Here is a 26,762-nt window from a genome sequence, read left to right as displayed (position 1 = left end):
CAACAGAGAGTCCCGGATGGAGCCGGAGAAAGGTGGGGTGCAGAACTCAAATTCTAGTAAGAAGACCAGACTCAATGGTCTGACTGAGACTGGAGGAACCCTGGAAAGCATGGCCCCTGGATTCTCTATCAGCCCAGAACTAAAACAATCTCTGAGGCCAACTCTTCAGACAGGGATTGGACTGGACTCTGGGACATAAAGTGATACTTGTGAGGAGTGTGCCTCTTAGCTCGAGTAGATACAAGAGACTAAACAGGCAGCTTCTGTCCGGAGGTGAGATGGAAAGTCAGAAAGGGTTAGGAGCTGGCTGAATGGACATGGGGAATCAGGGGTGGAAAGGAGGAATGTGCTGTCACAGTATGGGGAGAGCAATTAGAGTCACATAACAATGTATGTATAAATTTTTGTATGGGAGACTAACTAGAAATGTAAACTTCATTTAAACTACAACAATAAAAAAAAAAGGGGTGGGTGGGGGGGAACCCTCTCCTGTCCCATCAAAATGTATCAGTTTCAGGCTCCACACAACCAGGATCTGCCCAGTTAGCTGCCATGTCATTTCTTTTGTTTTTCTTATCCTCCTCCTTTCTGTACTTTTAACTTCTTTTTTGATTAGCCTCTCTCTAGAAATCAATTTTCTAGTTCACGTCTCTTTCACCTTTAAAAAAAAAAAGAAAAAAAAAAGCAATGAAGAAAAGAAGAAACTCTGTTCAAATCTATATCCCCCTCCTCTAGCTAAATAAATCTCATCTTTCCTTCACAGTCAAACTCCTAAAGAGATGTCTAACCTTGCAGCCTCTTCTCTTTTATTGGCCCATCCCTCTTCCACCCGCAATTATGCTACTGTCAGTCCTATGAAATGGCTCTTTTAAGGTCTGCAAAGATCTAAGCCAATGATTTTTCCCTAAGGCTTTGTCTTTGATCCACTTTCTCATATCCTAGTCAACATCATCTCCCTGGAGATCTCATTCACTCTGACAGTTTGAGTGTGATGACAATTATGCAATTCATTCATTTTCATTCTGTCTCCCCCAACCTATTTTTTTCTTAAGCTTCAAATGCTCACAGCATACATCCAACTGAATATATTCATATTTTAATATAATATACAAAAACCTAAAATCAACAGGTCCCAAACTGAATTCACTAAATTTGTACCCTAAGCTTTTCTCTATTTCCTTTCTCACTCGCTAGCACCAAAATCTACCCAGTCTCTGTAGCAGAAAACTTGGGAGTTATCACTGACTCTTCTTTTCCCTCATAGTCTACATCAAATAGGTGACCTAGTGCTATCAATTCTGCCTCCTTAAGTTCTCTTCTTGTTTTGATCTTTTGTCTATTCCTACTGACATCAGTGCATTCTTGCCTTCATCACATATCTCAATATATCCTTATATCTCAATAGGAAATACTGCAATATTTCCTAAACGATTCTTTTACCTCCACGCTACTGCTACAGTAGCTTTAAAACCCAAATCTGATTATGTTTTCCCCTGTTTAGGTTTAAACCCTTCAGTATCTCTAATGCCTATTAAATGATTCCCAATTTGTGTGCTGAGGACTTCTGGGGAATGGGGCCATGATGCCAACTAATCTGAAACTCGAATGATTTGTCCGTTATGTACTATTATCCTCCAAATGTATGCAAGTGTTGCTGTAATTTAATACAACGTTGTTTAAAAGCTCTGTTAACTTAGTCAATAGATATTCAAAGCACAGTTATCATTGTGGAGTACTTCTTAAAGAAACCTTGGTGGCACAGTGGTTAAGAGATATGGCTGCTAACCAAAAGGTCGGCAGTTCAAATCCACCAGGTGCTCCTTGGCAACTCTATGGGGCAGTTCTGCTCTGTCCTATAAGGTCACTATGAGTCGGAATCAACTCAATGGCAACAGGTTTGGTTTTTTGTTTAGCACTTCTTAAAACTCTTTAATGTGGACAAGGCCATTCTATAAAGTTAAGGATGAAATTAAAACTTCTTAGATAGTTTTACAGTAATTCCACAAACCAGCTGCTGCCTCATTTCCCAGCTGCATCTCTTATCAAACCCTACATGTTCCAGTTATTTGTAGTTACTGTACCATACCATGCTAATTTATGTTTTCATACTTTTGCTCATTCATGATATTCTCCTCAGTTGGAATACTCTTTCCAAAGATATCCAGCTTGATAAGCACACACTCAGTTTTGAAGACCTAGGTCAAGAACCACCTCCTCTGAAGATGCCACTTTTCCAGGTTGAACTGACCACTTCTGTCTTTGAGCTCAAACTGTATCATGTCCTTACTTCTATCACAGCAGATGTAACCCTATACTACAATTTATTAACATTTTCCCCCATTTATTTTACACTACAAGTACTCTAAGCTTCACGTAGGATCTTTATTCACCTCTGTATTCCCAATCCATGAATATGGTGTCTTCTATACTTAGAAAACATATCTGCTTAAAGAATATTTACATTAATAATATGAAACAAATATTAACTGCATTCACTAGTAACGAAACAATTCTAAACAAGATGCTATAAATGAAGAATTTCTAACAAATTAAAGTATTTAAGAATAATGAAGATTCACAGTGAATTAAATAATAAAGTTTTATTCTAGATGATGAAAGAAAAAAATTATCATCGTATAAATTTGGAAATGTAAGAATATATAAAGAAAACGAATTACTCATGATTCCAACTGTTAATATTTTATATATTTTATTTGTCTTTTTCTTTAATTTTAATTTTTACCGAATTATACATGCTTATGATTCAAAAAGATCATGTTTAAAGAACAAGTGTCCCTAATACTTATCTCCATACACCTAAATAACATGTTTAAGCTTGCTCTTCTGTATTTTTCAGCTTTTAGGTTTTGTCTATTTTTTCTCACAATGGAGGACACAGAGTCAGATCTCTTTCACCAATTCTCCCACCAACCCATCCAACACAAAAGTTCCTTTCTTCTACTTTCCCAATACAGTTATACTGTATTTTAGGTAGGATCAATATACATTGCTTACATTATTGTATTAATATAAACGTTGAGCCAAGGTAGCACACTATGATCAAATTTCCACTCTTGCACAGCTTCCAAACCGTCCCCACCCATGGAGTTAATTATTATCTTGATTTTTTCATTTGCTTACTTTTCTCCATGCTCACACTTGGTTCACCCCGCCCCCATTTTGCTATAATAATAGATCAACTCAATATACTATCAATTTTCTCTTCTTAGAGACCTCTTTCTCCACACCTTCTGATTGCCTCTAAAATGGACTGGTTGCTCTGTAGTCCATCTAGACCTGCTGTCCAGCTGTCATCTTGGCATTTCCCTTTACCCCTACCACTCCAGAAATACACTTCCCCTCAATTCTGTGCTGGATCCTTTAGATTCTATTTTACCTTCTTGCCTGGTTTACTCCCTCATTTTGTTGGAGATTCCTGAGAATGAGTAAATGGTCTGAGATTTCTGCATATCAGAAAATACTTTTAGTTTATCCTCACTTGATTAATAGCTTATCTGGATACAGAATTCTAGGTAAGAACTAATTTCCCTCAGATTTTGAAGGCATCACTCCATTATCTTCTAGCTTCTAGTGTTATTGGAAAGTCCTGATACCATTCTGATTTTTGCCATTATATGTGATGTGCCTTTTCTTTCTGGAAGCTTGAGGACATTCCGTGTCCCCCACTGTTCTGAAATTCCAGGATAATGTACTTGATGTCAGACTTTTTACATCCAATGTGCTGAGCATTCAATTGTCCTTTTAATCTGAAACCCAATTTCCTTCAGTACAGGGAAAGTTTTTTGTATTATGTATTTGATAATGTTCTATGTTTTCACTGTTCTGTCTTTTAATTGCCTGGACTGATCTTATCTCTTCTCTAATTTTGTGACTCTCTTTTGTCTTTTTGTCTCCTAGTTTTTGGGAAATTTCCTCAACTTTATTAACACTTGTACTCCATTTTTCATTTCTGCCATCATATTATTAACTTTCAAGATTCTCTTCCTTTAAATTTGTTGATGCCTTTTTAATGTACCCAGTTCTTCTGTCACAACTACACTAATTCGCTTATTCCTTTGGGGAGGGTGATGGTTTTTTAGGAAGTTCCTCCTGGCACTGTTGTTCTCTCCAAGTTACTATTTTCCTAGTTGTTTTGTTTTAGTGCCTTCCTTCCCAGTTAGAGACTTTTTTCAAACGTCAGGTGATCCTTGTCTCTATGTTCGAACTTAAGAGTGAGGCACTAAAAAGCTTACTGAAAGTTTTGTGGGTACTGGAAGGACTTGTTGACAGACAGACTTAGATGCTAATGTGATCTGACTGGGCCATTTTCATTGGGCTAATGCTCTCCTGGCCGGTCCAATTCCCTGACGTAACATTTTTCAACCTCATGCCTGGAAATATAAATCTAACTGATGGCATTCTAGCTGCTGAATAGGGTAAGGAGGCTTAATGTTCAGTCTCTTTTGTTTAATTAACTTACACAATTCCTTACTCTCAACTACTGTTGTACCTCAGTCCAGAGTCTCTGGTTTACCCTTGCCAGGGAATAACACCCCAGTCATCTACCAGGATGGGAAGGGGCAGTCATTTAGCTGTGCAGGGAAGTTAGGGCTTAGGGAAAAGATATGAGGGTCAGAAAGACTTTGATCCAATCCTCTTGTTTTCAGTCTTATCTCAACAGGCACTTCCAGAAGTAGCTGGTGCCATCAATTTCTGAGCTTTAGTTTTTTCCGGAATGCTGTGTTATAAACTGAACAGCTTCTTGACTTTGGTTACAATATTCTTGGATCTTCTAAGTCAGGGGCTGGCAAATTATAGGCTACAGGCCAAATCTGGCCTTCCAGCTAAGAATGGGTTTTTATATTTCTAAAAGATGGAGGAGGAGGAGGGCAACAAAAACAAAAGAATATACAACCGAGACCACACGTGGCCTGCCAAGCCTAAAAGACTGACTGACTAGCCCTACACAAAAAGAGGTGGCCAGGTCCTATCCTAGGTCAGTAACCACTGAGTCCTCTGATTTTCATCTTCCAAAATACTAGTTTTCCTCTTTCTTCTGTACTTTGTCTTTGTGGGTCTATGTCCTTTAAAACCTCCCCTTACTGTCATTTTAGGGGTTTGGGAAGGAAACTGACGTCAACAATTTGCAGTCATTATAAATAATACTGTAGTGAACATCTTTATGAGTTGGAGGTGAAATGCTTCTATATTTAGGCTTACTTCCTTAGACTAGGGCCCTAGAATGAGAAAAAAGAATAAAGCTTCTTGATAGATACTGCTGAAAAGCTTTCTACTCCTATTGGGAAGTAATCAACAAAAACTTATTACATCCCTATGATGAGTCAGGTACAGTTGTTCCTTCAAACATGTTAGAAAAATCCTAACCTAAATAATCAACATTTTACAGACCATCTTCACAGAATGATAACTATTCTGAAAAGGATTTAAGGCAACTTAATATGTAGCAGGACATCCTACTTTGCTGAGTAGCATCAGGGGGTCTTAAAAGCTTGCGAGCAGCCATCTAATATATTCCTACTGGTCACATCCTGTCCGGAGCAAAGGAGAATGAAGAAAACCAAAGACACAAGGCAAATATCAGCCCAGAGGACTAAAGGACCACATGAATAACAGCCTCCACCAGCCTGAGCCCAGAAGAACTAGATGGTGCCCAGCTACCACCAACTGCCTGACAGGGATCACAATAGAGGGTCCCAGACAGAGAGGGAGCAAAATATAGAACAAAATTCAAATTCACAAAAAAAAGACCAGACTTACTGGTCTAACAGAGACTAGAGAAACCCTTGAGACTATTGCCCCCAGACACTCTGCTAACTCAGAACTGAAGCCACTCCCATAGCCCACTTTTCAGCCAGATTAGACAGGCTTACAGAGCAAACAGTAACACCTGTGAGGAACATATTTCTTAGTTCAATCAAGTACTCAAGACCAAATGGGCAACACCCACCCAAAGGAAAAGGGGAGAGTGCTGACACACTGCAGGCATTGCAACCAATGTCACCAAACAATTTGTGTACATATTTTTGAATGAGAAACTAATTTGCACTGTAAACTTTCACCTAAAGCACACACACAAAAAAAGTAGGTAAAAATTATGAGACATAAAGACATAAGAAAATAAAGTTAGGTATATAAAATAGAAGAAGTCCTGGTGGCACAATAGTTAAGCACTTGGCTACATACTGAAAGGTTGCCAGCTTGAACCCATCACGCTGCTCCATATGCAGCAGTCCTAACTCTGCACATGTGGGGTCGCCATGAGTCAAAACTGACTCGATGGCAACCACCACCACCAACATATAAAACAGAACTAGGAATAAAGCTAGTATAAAAACGTATATCATGAAGTACTGTATGCTTGCCAAAACAGAGAGCAAAAGATTAGGGCCAAAGATTAGGGTCTTAGCTTTCTAGGAGCCAACACTAAGACAACAAAAAAAATCAGTTACTATTTCTCAGAACTGACAAGATAAAAGCAAATTCATTGCTTGGGAGAGGTGTAACCATTCCTGATTACAAAGGTAAGCTGAAAGCATCCTGAAACGTGTAAGCTTTGTTAATGCTCTCATTCTAAATCTCATTCTAGATCTGGCTACAGAACTGCTATTTTTCTGTTTCTTCCACCTTTGAAATGTTTTATGGACAGCTGACATTTTCATGACTATTACTGAGTGAAAGAAATCCAATTTTTTGTTAAGACTCAGAATATATGGTATGGATATATACAGATGAGAGTTTTGGGGGCTATCATTTCCCTCCTCCTCCTTAGGCACAAGTAAAAGAAAAAGGAACTGTGACTCCGACTATCCTACGCGTGTTGGTAGGAGGAAAAGCAAAGGTCTTCTCTCTTGTGAAAATAGCATGCCAGTCTCCCTCTGGAAGGAGACTGGAAATAGTGTTTGAGTCTCTGTAAGTACATGGGCTCAAAGGTCAGCTTCTGGAAATATTCTGCAGGAATGTGCATATTTAGAAACTTGTACTCATAGAAATCGGTTAGTCACAAGGCATAATTCTTTAAAATTACATTCAGCGACGAGGAGGTCTTTGTATATTACATTTAAAAGAGAACCATTCATCTTTGATAGATCATCAATAATGCTTTAAAAAAAAAAAGCAAAGATTACAGTATGTAAAATACCACAGCCAGAAAATAAATCGTTTTCTGATAAGTTCAGAGGAAAGGTAAATGTACCCTATACGTTGTCAGGTTTTATAATTAAACCTTTGGCATTCTGCATATACGCAGTTATCCATTCATCCATCTATCCATCTACCTACACATGCACCCACACAAAATTTATTGAGCACTTCTTCTATGACAATTGATTCCAGGAGTCAATAACAGAAAACCACACATGGGACGAGCAGTTTCACATTCCCGTCACCTGCTGCCCGCAATCACCAAGGAAAACAACCAGAAATTGGTAGACTCTACTCTGTAAGAACTCTGAAAACCAGTCAGTGGGTAGCTGCAACCAACTGAATGCTGAATCAAGAAAAAGGTGACCGTAAACCAGTAAGAAAACCTTCAATATTTACTGCCCGCACCCCTCTGGCCTGGTGGTGGACTATGGACTACACTCTCCAGAGAGGGGACCAGATCTCTGGCTCTGAAATGAGCAGAGCAGACTTGCTAGCAGATTATGGTATATGTCTGTTCCGACTGTCTGGGAGTTCCCTGAAGAAATGAAGCAGAGTGCTCCCCCTCGCGCTGGCCTGCCTCAGAGCTCACATGGAGCAACCTAGAGTGGTGAGCAGCACCTGAAGGCTGTGACTGCCCTTACCTGCCTGGAACTAAACAGTATGACTGGAGAACACAATTAATGCTTAAAGGCTCAAAGAGATACCAGAGTGAGAGTTTCTTTCAGAAATCAGTGCTTTCAAAAGCGCTATACATATACGCTTAGGGCAAAATGCAGGTGCAGAAAATACCTAAGACCCTATGCTTTCAACTTGGGTTGATCCCTAAGTGTACTGAAAGCAAGCTCAAGTGTTGAAGAAGGGCAGCAGTGCAGAGCCCAGTTGTAAACACTTGGAGTGGTGTGTATCTGTTTTTTTCTACTGAAGTACAAGGAAATCTCATTCGAGCATGGGCTGGGGAACAGAGTCCTAGGTGTCCACACACATTCAGGAGGGCAGAAGTTGCAAAAATAGTTAGAGGAAGTTGCTGAGCAGATGGACTACTGCAGCTTCACGAATAAAAAAATAAATTAAAAAAAATTTTTTTTTTAAATCCAAACCCAGGGAAAGGGGAAGAATTTGAGTTTTAGGGCTAACACATTAATAGTCAAATGTTCTGGTTTCAACACCACCACCAAAAAAAACTCAAGGCATACAAATAAACAGAAAAGGATGGCCCATTCAAAAGAACAAAATAATATGATAGAAACTGTCCCTATGGAAGCCCAGATAATTGACAAACTAAAAGACTTTAATGTAACAGTATCAAATATGCTCAAAAAATCCTTCAGTCAAAAGGCAGAGACTGGCAGAATGGATAAAAAAATATGATCCATCTATATGCTATCTATAAGAAATACACCTTAGAGCCAATGACACAAGTAAGTTGAAAGTGGAAGGATAGAAAAAAGGCAAAAGAGAGCCAGGTTAGCTATGTGAAAATCAGACAAAGTAACTTTTAAGTAAAAAAATCTGTTACAAGAGATAAACGGTCAATTCATAAAGAAGATATTATGATTTTATACATATATACATGTATAAAAAATCAGAACCTCAAAATGTATGAAGCAAGCACTGACAGAACCGAAGGGAGTAGCAGACAGTTCTAAAATCATAGCTGGAGACACTTCAATATAATACTTTCAATAATGGGAAGAACATCTAGACAAGATCAGTAAGGAAATACAGGATATTAACAACACTGTAAACCAACTTAGAGTGTAAAACTTCTTTAAAGTGTTAAAAAGCAAAGATGTCACTGTGAGGACGAAGGTGTACCTGACCCAAGCCATGGTATTTTCAAATGCCTCATATGCATGCCACAGCTTGACAATGAATAAGGAAGACTGAAAGAAGAACTGATGCATTTAAGTTATGGTGTTAATGAAGAATAACTGAATATACCATGGACTGTCAGAAGAACGAACAAATCATCTTGGAGAAGTATTGCCAGAACACTCCTTAGATGTGAGGATGGAGAGTTTGTCTCATGTACTGCAGACATGTTATCAGGAGGAATCATTTCTGGAGAAGGACACGCTTGGTAAATAAACTAAAGGATCAGCAAAAAAGAGGAAGACCTTCAATGAGATGAACTGACACAGTGCTTGCAACAATGGGCTCAAGCATAGCGATGACTGTGAGGATGGGGCAGGACCTGGAAGTGTTTTGTTCTATTGTACACAGGGTCGCTATGAGTTGGAACTGATTCAATGGCACCGAACTACAACATAAACGAACTAGACTTAACATATATGAACACTTCACAAAACAAGAGCAAAATATACACTCTTCTTCAGTACACATGGCTAATTCTCCAGGACAGATCATACGCTAGGTCACAATAGTCTCACAGATTTAAAAAGACTGAGATCACACAAAGCATCTTCTCCAATCACAATGGAATGAAACTAGAAATCAGTAACAGAAGGTAAACTGGAAATTTCACAAATATGTGGAAATTAAACAGCAAATGGGTCAAAGTATGAGTCAAAGAAGAAATCAAAAGTGAAATTAGAAAAAATTTAGAGACAAATGAAAATTAAATATATGTTACTGATTTTTGTATCATACTTACATCTCTGTGCCCACTACTAGCAGAATCATGGAGTGGAGTATCATCGTCCAATCCTTGTGTGTTAACGTCTGCTCCAGCTGCTATAAGTATCTTAGCAACATCATAATATCCAACATTGCAAGCTTCGTGCAGTGGTGTCCAACCTAGAGTGAGAATATTAACTTAAATATGGTTCACTTGCACTAATTCAAGATCTATGCTTTTCATATGCATACATGCATACTCATACGTAGCAAATCAATGCTAAAGGCACATGGTACGAAAGGAAAAAGGAGTGAAGAAGAAACTATTGAAATCGAAGAGCTAAGAACAACAGCAATTTTATAGAACGTTCAATCAAGACAATATTATTTCCACTGGCACTAAGTATTAAGTATTTAAACTTACCAATAAATATAACCTATAGTAATCATTTGAACTATGGAAAAATAATATAAAAAGGAGTCAAATATCAACAAGCTTGATCAATCAGTCTTTCAGTAAACAAAAACCCTCATGTCTTAAGGGCTTTCATTTGTTTAGTTGACACAATCTTTTCTGGACTTAATACTTATTTTAACTAAATTTACTGTTTTAATTACTTTTCTTATAGAAAAATTACACGTTCACTAAAGAACAATCTGAAAACAAAAAATACTACAGGCAGTCACCGGGTTATGAATGAGATCCTGAGTGTGTCTTTAAGAATTTGTAGGTTTAAGTCAGAACAGGTGCATATGGCTCTGACTCAACCTTAGTGGAAAGAAAGGCTCGAAGTCTTTTCAACCATTTAAAAGCTTTATGTGCAGCAAGTGAAGGTGACCGTGATGAAGAATTTGCTGCTAGTAGAGGTTGGCTCAATAATTTCAAAGTGAGGGCAAATTTATAAACATTAAAGGGCAAGTTGTTAAGTTGTCCATAAGCTGGATGCTCCTAACCCATGGACTACCTGTAATAAGAAGAAAACACACTTTCCATAATCTCACCATCCAGATATAGTAATTTTATATTCTTAAAATAAAACTCGGGTGGATTTTTTTTTACCTGCTTCTTCTACTTGCTATAGCGTAAATAATTCCCCATATGATTATATTTTTCTACAATCAAGTATTTGCACTCAATGAATCTCCCTAATTTATTTAAACTATCGCCTAGTGTGGAGCCTTGGTGGTGCGGTGGTTAAGCATTCAGCTGCTAACCAAAAGTTAGCAGTTCAAATCTACCAGCTGCTCCTTGGAAACCCTACGGGGCAGTTCTACTCTGTTCTATAGGGTCACTATGAGTTGGAATTGACTTGATGGCAACGGGTTTTATTTCCTTATTTCCTATTATTGAGCACTTAAACTATTTCTAATTTTTAGATATTAGAAACAATGCTGCAATGAGCATTCTTGTGCACATCCATGATTAAATATTTAAGATAAATCCTTGTAAGTGGAATTGCCAGATCCAAGGGAAGGGTCATTTTTGAGGTTTCTGATATATAATATCAAGCTTTCCTCTAGAATAGATGCTGTGAATTTGAGGCCTCATTCTTTACAGTAGGTCCTGAATACAGTCCTTTTTCCTACTGACACCAAAAACAGAGGCAAATTTCAGGTATATTATAAGAGCTACATGTAAAAACAAAACAAAATTCAGAAATTAGTAGAAGACAATATAGGAGAAGAGTTTTACAATCCAGAAGCAGAGAAAAAAACCCCAAAACACCAAACCCGTTGCCGCTGAGCAGATTCCGACTCATAAGACAAGGGCTGCTTAAATAAGATACCAAACCAAGAAACCATCAATAAAAAGTTAATGGATTTGACTACATAAAAAAATAAAAACTTTCCTACAGTAAATAAAACTGTAAAAAAAAGTTCATACATAAACCACAGACAGTGAAAAACTTTACAGCATGTTTCATAGATGTTACGGACTGAAATGTGTCCCTTAAAAATCTGTGTTGTAAATCCTAACCCCTAAACATGTGGACAGGAGCCCTGGTGGCACCATGGTTAAGCCCTCAGCTGCTAACCAAAAGGTCTGAACCCACTAGCTGCTCCTTGGAGAAAACTGGCGATCTGCTCCCATTAAGACTACAACCTAGGAAATCCTTTGGGGCAGTTCTATTCTGCCCTATAGGGTTCTCTATGAGTTGGAATCCAATGCAAAGCACACAACAACAATACCTGTGGACGTTATCCCATCTAGGAACAGGGGTTTCTGTTATGTTAATAAGGCTGTATCAGTGTAGGCTGTGTCTTAAGCCAATCACTTTTAAGATATAAAAGGAGCCCTTTGGGCACAGAAACAAGCAAGCAAGCACAAACGGGGAAAGACCAATGCCATGTGGAGATCACCAAGGAAACAAGAAGAAAAGCTGAAAGAGACAAGCATTGTCCCCTAGAGTGGACAGAGAGTCTTTCCCTAGAGCTGGTGCCCTGCGTTTGGACTTCTAGCCTCCTAAACAGTGAGAAAATAAATTTTTGTTTATTAAAACTACACACTTGTGGTATTTCTGTTACAGCAGCACTAACAAACTAAGACAACAGAGAATTAAAATATAAAGAGCTCTTACATATTAATACCATATGTTTATGCAAATAACATGCTCCTTCTACGTTTGTTTGCTAACTGCACCCTCCTGCCTAGAGGTATTTTCGGAAGCTTGCTACCCTATTTTTAAACAAACATATGCGTGTTTTATGCATGTTTGCATAAAAATACGTAATACTATCAAACCAACAGAAAAAATGAAAAAGGGACTGGATAAGGCAATTCACATAATAAATATAAATTTATAATAAAAACAAAAAAATGTTCACCAACACACTGATTATGGAAATCCAAAATAAGATCATTTTTTTTCAATTGTTAGGCTGTTAATAATTAAAACTGATAAATATCCAGTTTTAGTGAAGATGTGGAAAATCGCTCTTTCATATACTCTGGATGGTAGTGTAAACTGACAAAAGCTTTTTTTGGAGGACAATTTAGCTGTATTTTAAAAAACTTTAAATATACATCTCTTTGATTTAGTAATTTCCCTTCCACTGAAATACTTACATTACTATAACCGAAAAAACCAAACCCACTGCTGTCAAGTCAATTCTGACTCATAGCGACCCAACAGGACAGAGGAGAAATGCCCCATACGGTTTCTAAGACTGTAAATCTTTATGGAAGCAGACTGCCACATCTTTCTCCCATAGAGCAGCTAGTGGGTTTGAACTGTCAACTTTTCAGTTAGCAGCCGAGCTCTTAACCACTGAGCCACCAGGGCTCCTTCTCCATTACCATACACAAAGATATTTATACCAGGGTGTTCACTACAGTATTGTCTATGGAAATTTATACCATATGATGCAGCTGATAGAGTCCTGGTGGCGCAATGGTTAAAAGCGCGGCTGCTAACCAAAAGGTTGGCAGTTTGAATCCACCAGCAGCTCCTTGGAAACCCTATGGTGCCGTTCTAGTTTGTTCTGTAAGGTTGCTAAAGACTCGACAGCAATGGGTACGCAGCTGTTAAAATCAATGACACAGACCTAACAATATGTATGGACAGAAATATCTGTAAGACGGTGTTGTTAGGTGCCATCAAGTCAGTTCTGACTCACAGTGATCCTATGTACAACCACAACAAAACACTGCCTGGTCTTGTGCCATCCTCACAATTACTGCCATACTTGAGTCCAACATTCCAGTCACTGGGTCAATCTATCTCGTTGAGGGTCTTCCTCTCCTTCGTTGACCCTCTACTTTACCAAGCATGATGTCCTTTTCCAGGGACTGGTCCCTCCTGATAACATGAAACACATGAGATGAAGTCCTGTCGTCCTCGCTTCTAGGAAGCATTCTGGCTGTACTTCTTCCCACACAGACTTGTTTGTTCTTCTGGCACTCCATGGTATATTCCAATATTTTTCACCAACACCATAATTCAAAGGCATCAATTCTTCAGTCTTCCTTATTCACTGTCCAGCTTTTGCATGTATATGAGGTGATTGAAAACACCATGGCTTGGGTGAGGTGCACCTTAGTCCTCAAAGTGACATCTTTGCTTTTCAACACTTTAAGAGGCCTTCTGCAGTAGTTCTGCCCAATGCAATACGTCATCTGATTTCTTAACTGCTGCTTCCATGAGCGTTGATTGTGGATCCAAGTAAAATGGAATCTTTGACAACTTCAATATTTTATCCATTTATTATGATGTTGCTTATTGGTCCAGTTGTGAGGATTTTTGTTTACTTTGAGATGTAATCCATACTGAAGGCTGTAGTCTTTAATCTTCATCAGTAAGTGCTTCAGGTCCTCCTTACTTTCAGCAAGCAAGGTTGTGTCATCTGCATAACGCAGGTTGTTAATGAGTCTTCCTCCAATCCTGATGTTGCATTCTTCTTCATATAGTCCAGCTTCTCCGACTACGTGCTCAGCATATGGATTGAACAAGTGCGGTGAAAGGATACAACCCTGACGCACACCTTTCCTGATTTTAAATCATGCAGTATCCCCTTGTTCTGTTCAAACGACTGCCTGTTGGTCTACGTACAGGTTCCTCATGAGCACAATTAAGTGTTCTGGAATTCCCATTCTTCACAATGCTGTCCATAATTTGTTATGACCTACACAGTCGAATGCTTTTGCCTAGTAAGACGTTAAGTTAAAAAAAGAGCACGCTGCAGAACTACAGAGTGACAGGTATAAATGACATGATCTCATTTATGTTTAAAAACGAGAAACAAGTTTATATATAAATGTTCATTTTATATACATAATAACGAACACAAAGAGAAAAGATAACATTTATTTTTAACAGCAGCTCTGTGAAAGTAAAAGAAACTAGAGGGTAGGGGTAGTATGGTATGTAAAATTAAGGAGAATGTCTATATTGTTCTCTGCACACTTTTACTGTTTGAATTCTTTACAGTAAGAAAGTACTGATACATTATTTGAGTGATGAAAATAACAATAACACCACCAGCCATTTATAAGTCCTCATAAAACCCATTGCTATCAAGTCAATTCCGACTCATAGCGACCCTATATGACAGAATAGAAATGCCCCATAGGGTTTCCAAGGAATGGCTAGTGGATTCGAACTACTGACCTTTCGGTTAGCAGCCAAGCTCTTAACCACTGTGCCATCAGGACTCTATAAGTCCTCATGCTCAAGTTAATAAATGTTCTTCAAAGAATCATGAATGAATTAACTACTTTGAAAACATTATTTAACTCCAACTCACCTATAATAGAAACTAACTTGGGTAAGAATTATAAGATAATAAGCAACAAAAATATGTTTTATATTTAAAACAAAATTGAATAATTATTCACATGGAATTGGAAGATATAAGGATTTTATGTACACAATTCAAAATAGTTTTGCAACGAATGAAGTACACTTTGAAAACTCTTTTCAACAAGAGGAATAAAGGAATGTGGAAGTAAATTGTAACCAGAATCTATTTAGATAATTTAAATTTTAGTTACTGAATATTAGTCTTGAATTACTAGTCTTACCTGCAAAATCTTTCACATTCACATTTGCCCCTAAACTTATTAATTCTTTGACTTGTTTCACATCTCCTCGAATAGCTGCCATGTGTAAAGGAGTTTCACCACGTTCGTTTCTTTTATTAACTTTATCTTTTTGTCGAGATGAGGAACTGGGAGTTTTCTTTTGGGTTGGTGTTGTTTGTGACGGATGATTTGGTGTAGAATCTGTAAGAAAGAAAAAAGTTGACAAAAGTTTCCAGGCTAAGTATTTCGTATAGCTATTTAAAGGTTTTAATTAGTTTGGTGCTAATTTCCTGGAAAAGAAGTGGCAATACCTTTTCAATCTAATAATTCAAAACTTGATTTGGGTGATACAGTAATAATTTGACCCAAATATATGGAATAAGATCTTCCTTTAGGGTTATCAAATGTCACATGATCCAATTTAGAAAAATGTTTTACTCTTTGAATTCATAAAATTGGCTTAAAATGATGACAAAGTATCACATATGCACCCTAAAAAGAGTCTGCTCCATCAAAAATCTGTTGATCTGTAAAACAATGTATTTTTCATAGGCATGTTAAGCTATCATTCTAAGAACTAGATGAAATAAATCTGAAGGCCAGAGTTCACACTTCTGACTCAAAGTATAGGAGTTCCAGTCTGATATTAGGTGCAAATTATGATCATGGATGATTTTAGTATGAAATGAATACACGTACATAAGCCCAAGATCTAAAAGAAATAACAGCAGTTTAAAAAAAGACCTATAAAAATTGGGCTAATATAAAATAAATTAATTCATACAAAATTTTGCTAACCATAACCAAAATAATATTCACACACAAAAGATAAAAAGTAGTATTATCCAAAATGATGATATGGTTAAAAAAAAAAAGGACAATTGTGTTAATAAATAAAACAACTGTAAACTCCAAGTATATCTATATGCTGGCAAACAGCTTGATATTTCAAAAGGTTTTCACTCTAGTTCTATACACGTTAATAAAGAAAGCTGACAAGGATCCACCCTCAAACGAAAAGAGCTAACCACAGAAGAGGATTATAATATGATCCCATTTATGTTTTAAAATAAACTACAACAAAAGACAGATATTTTTATGCTTGTGTATGCCTAGAATGTTTCTTGAAAGTATACATAAAACTGAACCAGATGACATCAAGTCAATTTTGACTCACAGAGACCCCAGGGGTTTCCGAGTAGTGGGGTTTTCATGGCAGTGATCTTTCGAAAGTAGACCACTAGGCCTTTCTTTCAAGGCGTATATGGTGAGCCTGCACTGACAACCTTCTGGTTAGTACTTGGGCACTTAACAGTTTGTGCCACCCAGGGATCCTGTAAGTATATGTAAGAAAAGGGCACTGAAGATGCAGGAACACTTACTTTTTGCCTTGTTTTATTTATTCTAAGAAGGACAGAGGTAAACAGTACCAAAACATAGTTTTAAAAAATAAAAGTCTACCCATCCAACTAGTAAATCTGACCAAAGTCAACATTTTACAGAAACTTTTAAAGCTTTAACACTGTAAAATATCTTTATTTTGGCCAGAGTCTTTCCCCGGTTGTGGGTGGAAAGGTGTGAGAGTAAGCAAAACAATATATTCTAGCTGAAAAGGAGGAAGTCTTACAATACTTTTATTAGTGTAAAATATTAGACATTCTCATGTCTTGGTGAAAACTGTTACTTAGAAATGCAAAGAATTTTATCATGTTCTCTCAGTCTTTAAAGGAGAGCCAAGACAGGAAAAGTTAACAGGGAAAACTGTCTATTTCAATGCATTGTAAAAGGTCTCTTAGGTTACCGGAGCCCTGGTGGTACAGGGGTTAATAAGAGCTCAGATGCTAAGCAAAAGGTCAGCAGTTCGAATCTACCAGATACTCCTTGGAAACGCTATATGGGGCAGTTCTACTCTGTCCTATATGGTCGCTATGAGTTGAAATCTACTCAACAGCAATAGGTTTTTGGGTTTTTATTATGTTACCTGCTAGGAGCCCTGGTGGTGCAGTGGTTAAAACGCTCAGCTGCTAACCAAAAGGTCGGTGGTTCGAACCCACCAGCTGATCCACAGGAGAAAGATGTAGCAGTCTGCTTCAGTAAAAATTTACAGCCTTGAAAACCAAGGTAAGTTTTACTGTGTCATATAGGGTCAACATGAGTCGGAATCGACTCGATGGCCATGGGTTTGGTTTGGTTTGGGTATTATGATACCCAGACACTATATAAACACACCGTGAATGCAGAGCCAAAATATTCATTTTTCCTTCCGGACAAAACTGATTTATTTTGTTCTATCAGTCAATGAGAATTATGTAACTTCATGTGAGACGACACCTTAATTAGAAGTATGAAATGAAATATTAAACATACATAGTATACTGCAGATATTTTTCTTTTCAAAAGAAAATTTTGTAAATCTTAAAAGTAGTAATGTGGTAAGATTACCAGTTTATCAGCAGGATGTCAGTCAACCGAAAAGTAAACTATAAATCTGCAAGCAGCCTTACAGAAATGGGAGAAAACAAATCTTACGTAAAAGCACGCAGCTCTGAAATGGATTTCTCAAGCTGAGTAACCCATTTCTAAATGACTCATTTTATCCGGCAAACATTTACTGAATGCCTACTAAGAGCAGAGATTCTTGCTCTCATTTAGCTTCTCATCTAGTGAGGGTTAGAGACAACAAACTGTCACAAATTCTGTTTAAATCCAGTAAGGGATCAGAATCCAAAGCAGTTAAAAATGACTGTTTGAACAAGCCTAGAGCAGCCTGAGGCAAACTGAAAACACAGCCAGACGCAAGGACAGTAGGTGTCACCTGGGCTGTTGTCCCTTGCCGTCATCTGCATGAGGAGCGCCATCTGCTTTCGCTCAGAGAGCGGGTAACCAAACAGGATGCCAGCTGGTGCCGGTTTCTTACTTCCAGCTTCCTTTTTTGTTTTCTTCTTTTCCGGACCTTCTTTCTCTGGAATTATTAACAGATATGCAGGAATCTAAAACAAATATACTCAAAGGCAAAACGTAAGACTTTCAACAGATGCTATATATATGAGAAATGTGTATGATATATGAGCTAGTAATAGCCAGACAAAAGAGCCCTGGACTTTTTGTATAAGCCACCTTCTTCCTGAATGCTTTGGAAAAGTATATTTTTAATGCTATTGTTTCTAGAAAATTAATAACTTTTAGAAATTTACTTCTAGTAAAATTTGTATTTTAATGATTTGTTCTATTAAAATTTAACCTCCTCAGTAACACTTCAAATATCCTTTAGTAGTATTATCTTTGAAACTTCTATTTCATTCACCATTTCATTCTCAATCACTGATAACTCGCCAGCAATGTTTCTTCCAATGACTTCCCTGGTTTACCTAATGATGTGCACACTCTTCAGGAGCTAAGTGTCTCATCACTTAGACAGGTGTCATCACACTGAACACCTAGTGAGAAAAAGTACCCCATCAAATATAATTTGATAAATTATACTTATCAAAGCTGAAAACTGGCAAATTAGAGGTTCTGTGCAGCGCTGGGTTAACAGAGATCCTACGAAAGAACCATTTCCAAGGCCCCTTTCAGAGAGATCTGATTTGTCACAAAGTTAGCTCTCAGATTTAGCAATGCTGCCAGCATTCCTCATTAAGTGCCAGGAAAATCAGATTGAACTGGATTCCACAGGTGAGAGAGATACAGATGCAGATGTTATTCCTTTCTTAAGGAATTCTCTGGGAGTTAATGCAGATGGCTCTGTGCAAGCTAATGTAGATTACCTGGTTATTACCTGCCTAGGTATCTACTTCTTGGGAAACCCCATAGCCCTTTAGAAATAGCTGGGATCTACAGATCAAGGTTTAAAGGTCCTTGCAGAAAAGAGCTACAAACTTAAAAAAATTAAAATTAAAAATAAATAAATAAATTGAAAAAAATTGCAAAAATGAGTCAATACAGTGCCTCTTTTCAGGCATATGTGGTCAGCAGCTAGAATAGGAAATAAGCATTTATTCATTAGAAAGTTCCAAGAAACTAATAGTAATAGTTTGATAACATTAGCAGGCCTAAGAACTTTAAGAAATAATTCTTCCAGTGTACCACTTATTTAAGGTACTGGCATCTTAACTGCCTAGAAAGATTAGGGGACCTAAGGCTCAAACTTTGTTGCCCACAAACCACTCAAAATTCAGTGGCTCCTAAAATGTGTTTTGTTGAATATTTGTTTCTTACATAACAAAAAAAATTGTTCAAGACTTAGTTAAATCAATCTTTACTCATAATTTAATCTTTTATTTTCATATTATCATTAATAATCCAACTTAGTACAAATTCAGTCTCCTCTCAGTATTTAACCTATCACTAAATTTATTATAAAGCCCTAAACAGGTCTTTTGGAAAAGCCTATTATTTTTCTGAAACATATACTTCTCCCATTAGTTTTCTGTAGGCCTTGGTTCTCTAGTATTTAATGAGGAACTAGAATTGTTATTTTAATGGCTTTCCATCTGACTTAAAAAAAATTTAAATAAAATAAATGTATCTTTCCCCTAAAATTAAAATATTTAACAGTGTGAAAATTTTATAGAAAGTAGACAAGAAGAGGATGTTTTAAGGAAAAGAAATAAAACCCCGTAATTGGGGGAAACAAAGAAAAAAACTTAGTGAATTTTATACAATGTTTTAAAAAGAATACTCTCTAATGTGACATATACTCAGCTTACGGAAAAAAGTGAGACACTTATAAATTCATTATTAGAATTCCATGCTGCCAAATGAACAAAGACATAATTATTACACTTTGGAAAAGAATTAGTAAACTGGATATGCTGTAAATATTTAAGCAAAAATTCAAATAAAATGCTGGCATTCAATTTGAACTCTATTTTTTCTCTAAGTTAGTTACCTTAGTGATTTGTCTGAGTTCATGTTTTACATGGGACAGGAAAAGATGGTAAGTGAATAGTAGGTGGTATAAGGTATCCAGGTTACAGACAACTATATACATCTATTATTCTTCAAAATTCCTAAGTGTTAATATTAATATGTCCCAAAGTGTGCTTTTACAAGTTTAAAGCATTCAGCAGAGTCTGACTATTTGGGGGTCTATCCTGTGAAGAACTTGCTTCCTCTGACCTGTCCAAGTAAAATACTATCATATAGTATATGAAAGAGAGTTAGGTACTTCTCAAGTTTCAGTTACTAAAATACATTTTTATTTGTCCCAATAACACATCAGAACGTTAAAGCATCAGTACACTGACAAAATGTGCTCATTTTTCAGTCTACTATAGATGTGAAATTCCACTCAGCCTGCCTAGAGATTGTTGTTAGCTGCCACTGAGTTGATTCTGACTCATGGCAACCCCGTGTGCAGAGCAGAACTGCTCTATAGGGTTTTCAAGGCTGTGATCTTTCAGAAGCAGATCACCAGGGCTGTCCTCAGCCGCGCCTCTGAGTACATTCGAACTGCCAACCTTTTGGCTAGTGGACGAGCACTTACCATTTTGTGCCACCCAGGGACTCCTGCCTAGAGATTAGTCATAGGAAAAAATCCGAAAGATTTACTTAAGACTATTTAAAAGCAAAAAAAAAAAAAAAAACCCCAGAGAAATGGACTTTTTAACAATCCAACATTCTTTCTGTCAGGGTTCATAGGACCTTCAGAAATGCCTTCTTTTCAGGTCCTGTCTTGGGGAACTGGTTCATAAACCTCCACTGTCTCAAATTTAAGTAAGAGTATGACATTTTCCCACAAAGCACTGTGTAAAGAATGGCACACACTGGATGAACATAATCAAATCAATCACATTTATTGTGTGTGTATACCTGCAGTGTGTACACAGGCAGTCCCTGGGTTACAAACGTCTGACTTACAGACAACTCATACTTGCCCTTTCGTGTTATGTAAATTTGCCCTCACTTTGAAACAATCACCTGCAACAAATTCTTCATCACAATCACCTTCACTTGCTGCACACACAGCTTCTAAATCACTGAAAAGGCTTCGAGCCTTTTTTCTTTTCATATTCTTTTTTTTTATTTTATTGTGCTTTAAGTGAAAGTCTACAATTCAAGTTAGTTTCTCATACAAAAATTTATACACACATTGTTATGTGACCCTAGTTGCTCTCCCTATACTGTGACAGCACACTCCTTCTTCCTACCCCGGATTTCCCACGTCCATTCAAACAGCTCCTGATCCTCTCTGCCTTCTCATCTCACCTCTGGACAGGAGCTGCCCATTTAGTCTCATGTATCTACTTGAGCTAAGAAGCACACTCTTCACGAGTATCATTTTATGTTCCACAGTCCAGTCTAATCTTTGCCTGAAGAGTTGGACTCTGGAATGGTTTCAGTTTTGGGCTAACAGAAAGTCCAAGGGCCATGTCTTCCAGGGTCCCTCCAGTCTCAGTCAAACCATTAAGTCTGGGCTTTTTACTAGAATTTGAGTTCTGCATCCTACTTTTCTCATGCTCCGTCAGGAAATCTCTGTTGTGTTCCCTGTCAGGGTGGTCACTGGTGGTAGCCGGGCACCATCTAGTTCTTCTGGTCTCAGGCTGATGAAGTCTCTGATTTATGTGTCCCTTGGGCTGATACTTTCCTTGTGTCTTTGGTGTTCTTCATTCTCCTTTGCTCCAGGTGAGTTGGGACCAACTGATGCATCTTAGATGGTCACTCTCTAGCTTTTAAGACCCCAGACTCCACTCACCAAAGTGGGATGCAGAACTTTTTTTAATAAACTGTGTTATGCCAGTTGACCTAGATGTCCCCTAAAACTATGGTCCCCAAACTCCTGCTCCTGCTACTCTGTCTCTCGAAGTGTTTGTCATGTTCCAGAAACTTCTTAGCTTTTGGTTTAGTCCAGTTGTTTCGAGTCTTTTCTTGCACTAAAGGAAGGCTAAATAAGAACAGTATGAACCTGTTCCAACTTACCGACAAATTCGCCTTAAAGACACAGTTAGGAACAGATTTCATTCGTAACCCGGGGCCTGCCTGTACTTCAATTCTGAGAACAATTTTTGCTACTATTTTCTGGTTCTAAAATAACTACATGAATCTCTAACAGCTGAGTGCCTTATCTTCTGGTTGCTGACTTCTGGCAAGGATACTAATGGATAGCTTCCTCACATACAGCTCTTTCAGGTGCATCTTGGTGCTTACCAGTTGCCACTGAGTCGATTCTGACTCATGGTGACCCCATGTGTTTCAGAGTAGAACTGCGCTCCATAGGGTTTTCATGGCTGTAACCTTTCAGAAGTAGATCGCCAGGCGTTTCTTCTGCAGTGCCTCTGGGTGAATTCAAATCACCAAACTTTTGATTAGAGGCCAGTGCTTAACTGTTTCAGCCACCCAAGGACCCTCCTGGCATTTAGGAGTCCATTTCAGAAAAGTGTGCCGAACTCCATCGTAACCATAGCTCTTTTAAGTTTAATGCCGATTGTAAATCTGCCCCCCACCCAAAATTTTGATTTATCAGCTCAATTAACTGCTTTCAGGATAATTTTAAGGGTATTTATTTGGTGTCACTACCATCCCTACCCAACCCCACAAATTTATGAAGTAAATAAAAAGTATACTAGAAACAGAAGACTAACTTCAGCTTTTACAGCTAAATGTCATATGCTGAAAACTGTTCACTTCAATACCCAGTGACTACACAATATTTACATGAAGAAAAGCCCAGAGATAAAAAATGTCAGCCTATTTAAAAGAAAAAAAGACACCCAATACACCTAACCAATTGGTTTTCACATGCTAGAGAGAATACATTCACTCTTTATTTTAAAATGATAATATTTATATATTCTCTTGTATTCATGAATCAAAACATGTAATATTGTGACACAGCAGAAAAGAGAGGTCCCAACACAGTAAATGATAAAGGCATTTCTCCAGGTAACCTGGTGCCTTAAGCCACTTTTAGTTAACTAGGTAGCAAAGTCAATAAGGACTAAAAAGTTCAATGGAAAAATTTTTTTCATTTTGTTTTTCAACAACACTGCATGATCGAAGGATAAGATGACACTATCAGAATCAGCATACGTGGTATATCTTGTGAACGTTATACAACAAAATAGACCATGGGTATCTCCCCACAGGGACTGCGGCACTGCACAACCTCAGGGGTTGCCTTGCACATTGATTTTTATGGGAACAGTGTCCCCAAGTTGTGCTGTACAGAACCTGAGTGGCGGTATGCAGCAGTCCTGCTTATATGTTGCATGTGTTAGATATGAGGGACTGGACATTTCAGAACAAAAACTGGGTAATTTGTTGTCATTCATGTAGTTCATTTATTCAACCAAAGATATCTATATACTGGTTTGGAAAGTTATCTGTAATCCAATAATTAACTGTAAATGCAACAGAAACCACTGGCTAAATAGGAGCACCTGATAATCTAATTACCTGAGTATGTCCTGTAAGAAGATATAAGTCTCTCCCCCCAATTTTCACTTGTATGTCCTGGATCTGAATCTACAGAATGAGAAGAGACAGGAGAAAAGAAAAAAAGCACACGAAGGGAAATGCAGAATTCAACAAATCAACATTTTTCAAAAGACCCCCACTCAGTCAATGATCTATCATTGGTTTTCCAAAAGATTATTTTTAAGGTAAAGCCAAAAGCACATTTAAAACACAGATTTAACCAATACCTAAGATTTCAGCTTCTTCAAATGGATCATTTCACAAGTTGAGAAAGTCAACCATGCAGTTTGCAACAGATACTACTGATGCTGCTCATTAAAACATACCATCGTCTTTGAGGCTACATATTTTTTTCAATCTCTGAGTAGTGATAAAAGCAGCAGTATGCTATCATTTTTCTGTTTAGAATTTGTCTTTACAACACTTGGATAACAGAACTGAATCACTCTTTGTGTTCTACACTACAGACCTTCCATAAATCACACACATTTCAAATGATACGATTCCTACACTGACCACTACTAAAGCCCTCTGAGAAAGAAAGGAGCCTGCATCAGAACAGAGTTTATCAGTTACAATAAGAGTATGAAATTCTGCCTAAAGACTCATGACAGAGAAATAAGAATATGGAGAAGTGACCTTGGCTGTATGCCCAGAGCAGATACTTTTACTTCTGTCGTTTTAACCCCTTAAACATAGTACTTAGAAATTTTAAAGACAGGCCTAGAAGTTTAGTAATAAGAAGGTTCACTCAATTAAAAGCGGGGAAATCATTAGTAACATTTAGACCACTTCTAAGTAAATGGGTTCATTTAATATTTCTATATTCATTTCCAAGTCGGAAGTTCCGACACATTATGAAAGTTCAAACTTACACCTTCAACCTAATCCTAACACTAGATTTCTCTTTTTAACTCTGAGATCTAATTTTGTTATTTGTACACAATTCAAGCCCTTTTTCCAAAATGACTGCTAGATTGTAGGATCCATGAGGCCAGGGATTCTGTCAGCTTTATTTATCAATGTACATTCAAGGCTCAATGTGGAAGATGGCAAGTAGGCACTCAAATATTTGTTACACGGACTGAATGGTAAGGTTTGCCAATGAACACTTACATTTTGAACTGAACGCATTAAGTTAGCAACTGTACGAATACCATGAAGAGTAATATCTGACATTTCATTTTATAGACAATCAAAAAATCAAAAATGGCCTCCACAGTTTGCAAAGTAAAGACAAAGTGGTAACCAATAGGTTGTGTGAACAAACAGAATTAAACGGATAACAAAGTAGATCATACTACTTTGACAGGCTAAAGCACAGTGGATGAACTCAACTTTCAATGATATGCATTAATAAAAGTAGTGCAATAGTTTCTCCAAATCTTCCTTTGGAAGTAACCAACCTATCCTAGCCCAGATACTCTTTGCTTTATACTCAATGAACTATGTTTGTATTGGGACATTTGAATATGTATACCATAAAGATTTAATTTAGGAGCTGGAAAATTAAAGGGGCCTTAAACTGATGCTACACTGGGGTGAAGCAATTGCTACCTATGAGACTGACGTAAAACCGAGTGCTAAGCAGAGCAATGATCTCTTCCTGATAGAGTATAGAGAGGCAAAACAAGCAATACTTGTATTTTAAAAGACATGATTTAAAATTAATATTCTGTTTTGGGGTACAAGAGAACACGAGAAAAATACTAAAAATGATTTAAAAGATCTATACTGTATGTTTCGAAAGTTTCATATAAAATCCTGTGTAAAGGAGTGTATAAAAAATAATCTCCATGAAAATCACCGAAAGTGATCATCCTTATTAAGCAAAGATTTTATCTGCTACTTCAAAGAAGTTACCAAAAAAATTGTCTTTTCTTTTTTTAAAAAAAGTTTCCCTAAATTTGCTTGAGTCATATTAAATAAGCAAATCGTTTAATGGCATCTAAACACTCAGGAAAATAGAATTTATAAAAATGGTTGGTAGAGAAGACTTTAGTTTATAAAATCTCAGCAAGCCCTACAACTGCCACCATGGACCCCCAAACAGACCATACCAAACCTCTTTGAATTTTCTCCTATCACATTATCTACATGTGCCAAAAGAAAAATTTAGTAAGCAAATAATAACTTAAAAACCAAACCAATTGCTGCAGAGTTGATTCTGACTCATGATGACCCCATATGTGCAGAGTAGAACTGCTCCACAGGGTTTTCAAGGCCGTGACCTTTTGGAAGCAGGTCACCAGGTCTATCTTCCACGGCACCTCTGGGTGGGTTGGAACAGCCAACCTTTAGGCTAAGAGTCAAGTGATTAGCCATTTGTGCCACCCAGAACTCCAAGCAAATAATAATGCTTACTAAAAGGAAACAAATATTATTACAGAATAAAAGCCATCTAGTTATTTAAACATGCCCAAACTACAATAATGAAGCACTACTGGTTTTCCTGCAGAGAACACCGCAGATCTATCAGACCTAAAGAGCAAACAAACCCCCCAATGTTATTTAGGGTTAAAAAGCATTCATATACTGCTGGAAGCTTTGTAACTATATTTTGGAGAGACATCAGGAATCATACAGATACTTAACCCTTTTAGCCCTGTAGCCTCACTCCTGAGAATGAATAATAAAGAGATGTTCTTGATGGCATGACTCATACAAAAGTAATTGCAAATTTAGTTTGGAGACCAAGAAGAGACACTCTGACATGCAGCCTTCAGATAGCTGTTTAACAACTTTCATGTCGAGGGATTATTGCTTCCCCTTGCATGGCAAAAGACTAGGAAAGAAAATAAGTATGATTTTATGACTGATAATGGAGAAAGAAAGTTCACTTAGGTAGAAACTTTAATAATCACTAAATGTAACAGCAATTATCAGCTACCGATTACTGTGTTAAACACTTTATATATAGTGGCAGACACTGTAAAGTGCCTAACTCAAAATTCATTCTTCCCTTCTTACCATGAATACTCCTATTCTGACCAGGATGACAATATGACTTTCCAGACTTCTTTGCAACTAGGGTAGCCTAACCAACAAGATGCAGGCACAAGCTCCTAGGGAGACTGTTTCA

General features: G+C 37.4%; 1 protein-coding gene across 6 annotated transcripts in view; it reads right to left on the bottom strand.

The window, feature by feature from the left end:
- ANKRD12 (ankyrin repeat domain 12) overlaps positions 1–26,762 on the bottom strand; it is a 196,752-nt gene that overhangs the window by 70,336 nt on the left and 99,654 nt on the right. For 5 of the 6 annotated variants that reach the window (XM_023740044.1, XM_023740045.1, XM_023740046.1 and 2 more), the window contains 4 exons: positions 23,660–23,728; positions 18,078–18,224; positions 15,263–15,463; positions 9,779–9,921 (listed from right to left, as the gene is read on the bottom strand). In XM_023740044.1, coding sequence (XP_023595812.1) covers positions 9,779–9,921; positions 15,263–15,463; positions 18,078–18,224; positions 23,660–23,728 — 560 coding nt within the window. The remainder of the gene's footprint in view (positions 1–9,778; positions 9,922–15,262; positions 15,464–18,077; positions 18,225–23,659; positions 23,729–26,762) is intronic. The other variant, XM_004385790.2, reaches the window with a different exon arrangement.

This window comes from Trichechus manatus, unplaced genomic scaffold (assembly GCF_000243295.1).
Source record: "Trichechus manatus latirostris isolate Lorelei unplaced genomic scaffold, TriManLat1.0 scaffold00146, whole genome shotgun sequence".
Classification (NCBI taxonomy): domain Eukaryota; kingdom Metazoa; phylum Chordata; class Mammalia; order Sirenia; family Trichechidae; genus Trichechus; species Trichechus manatus.
Note: the sequence above shows the minus strand (reverse complement) of the source record. Positions and strands in the feature narration are given on the sequence as shown.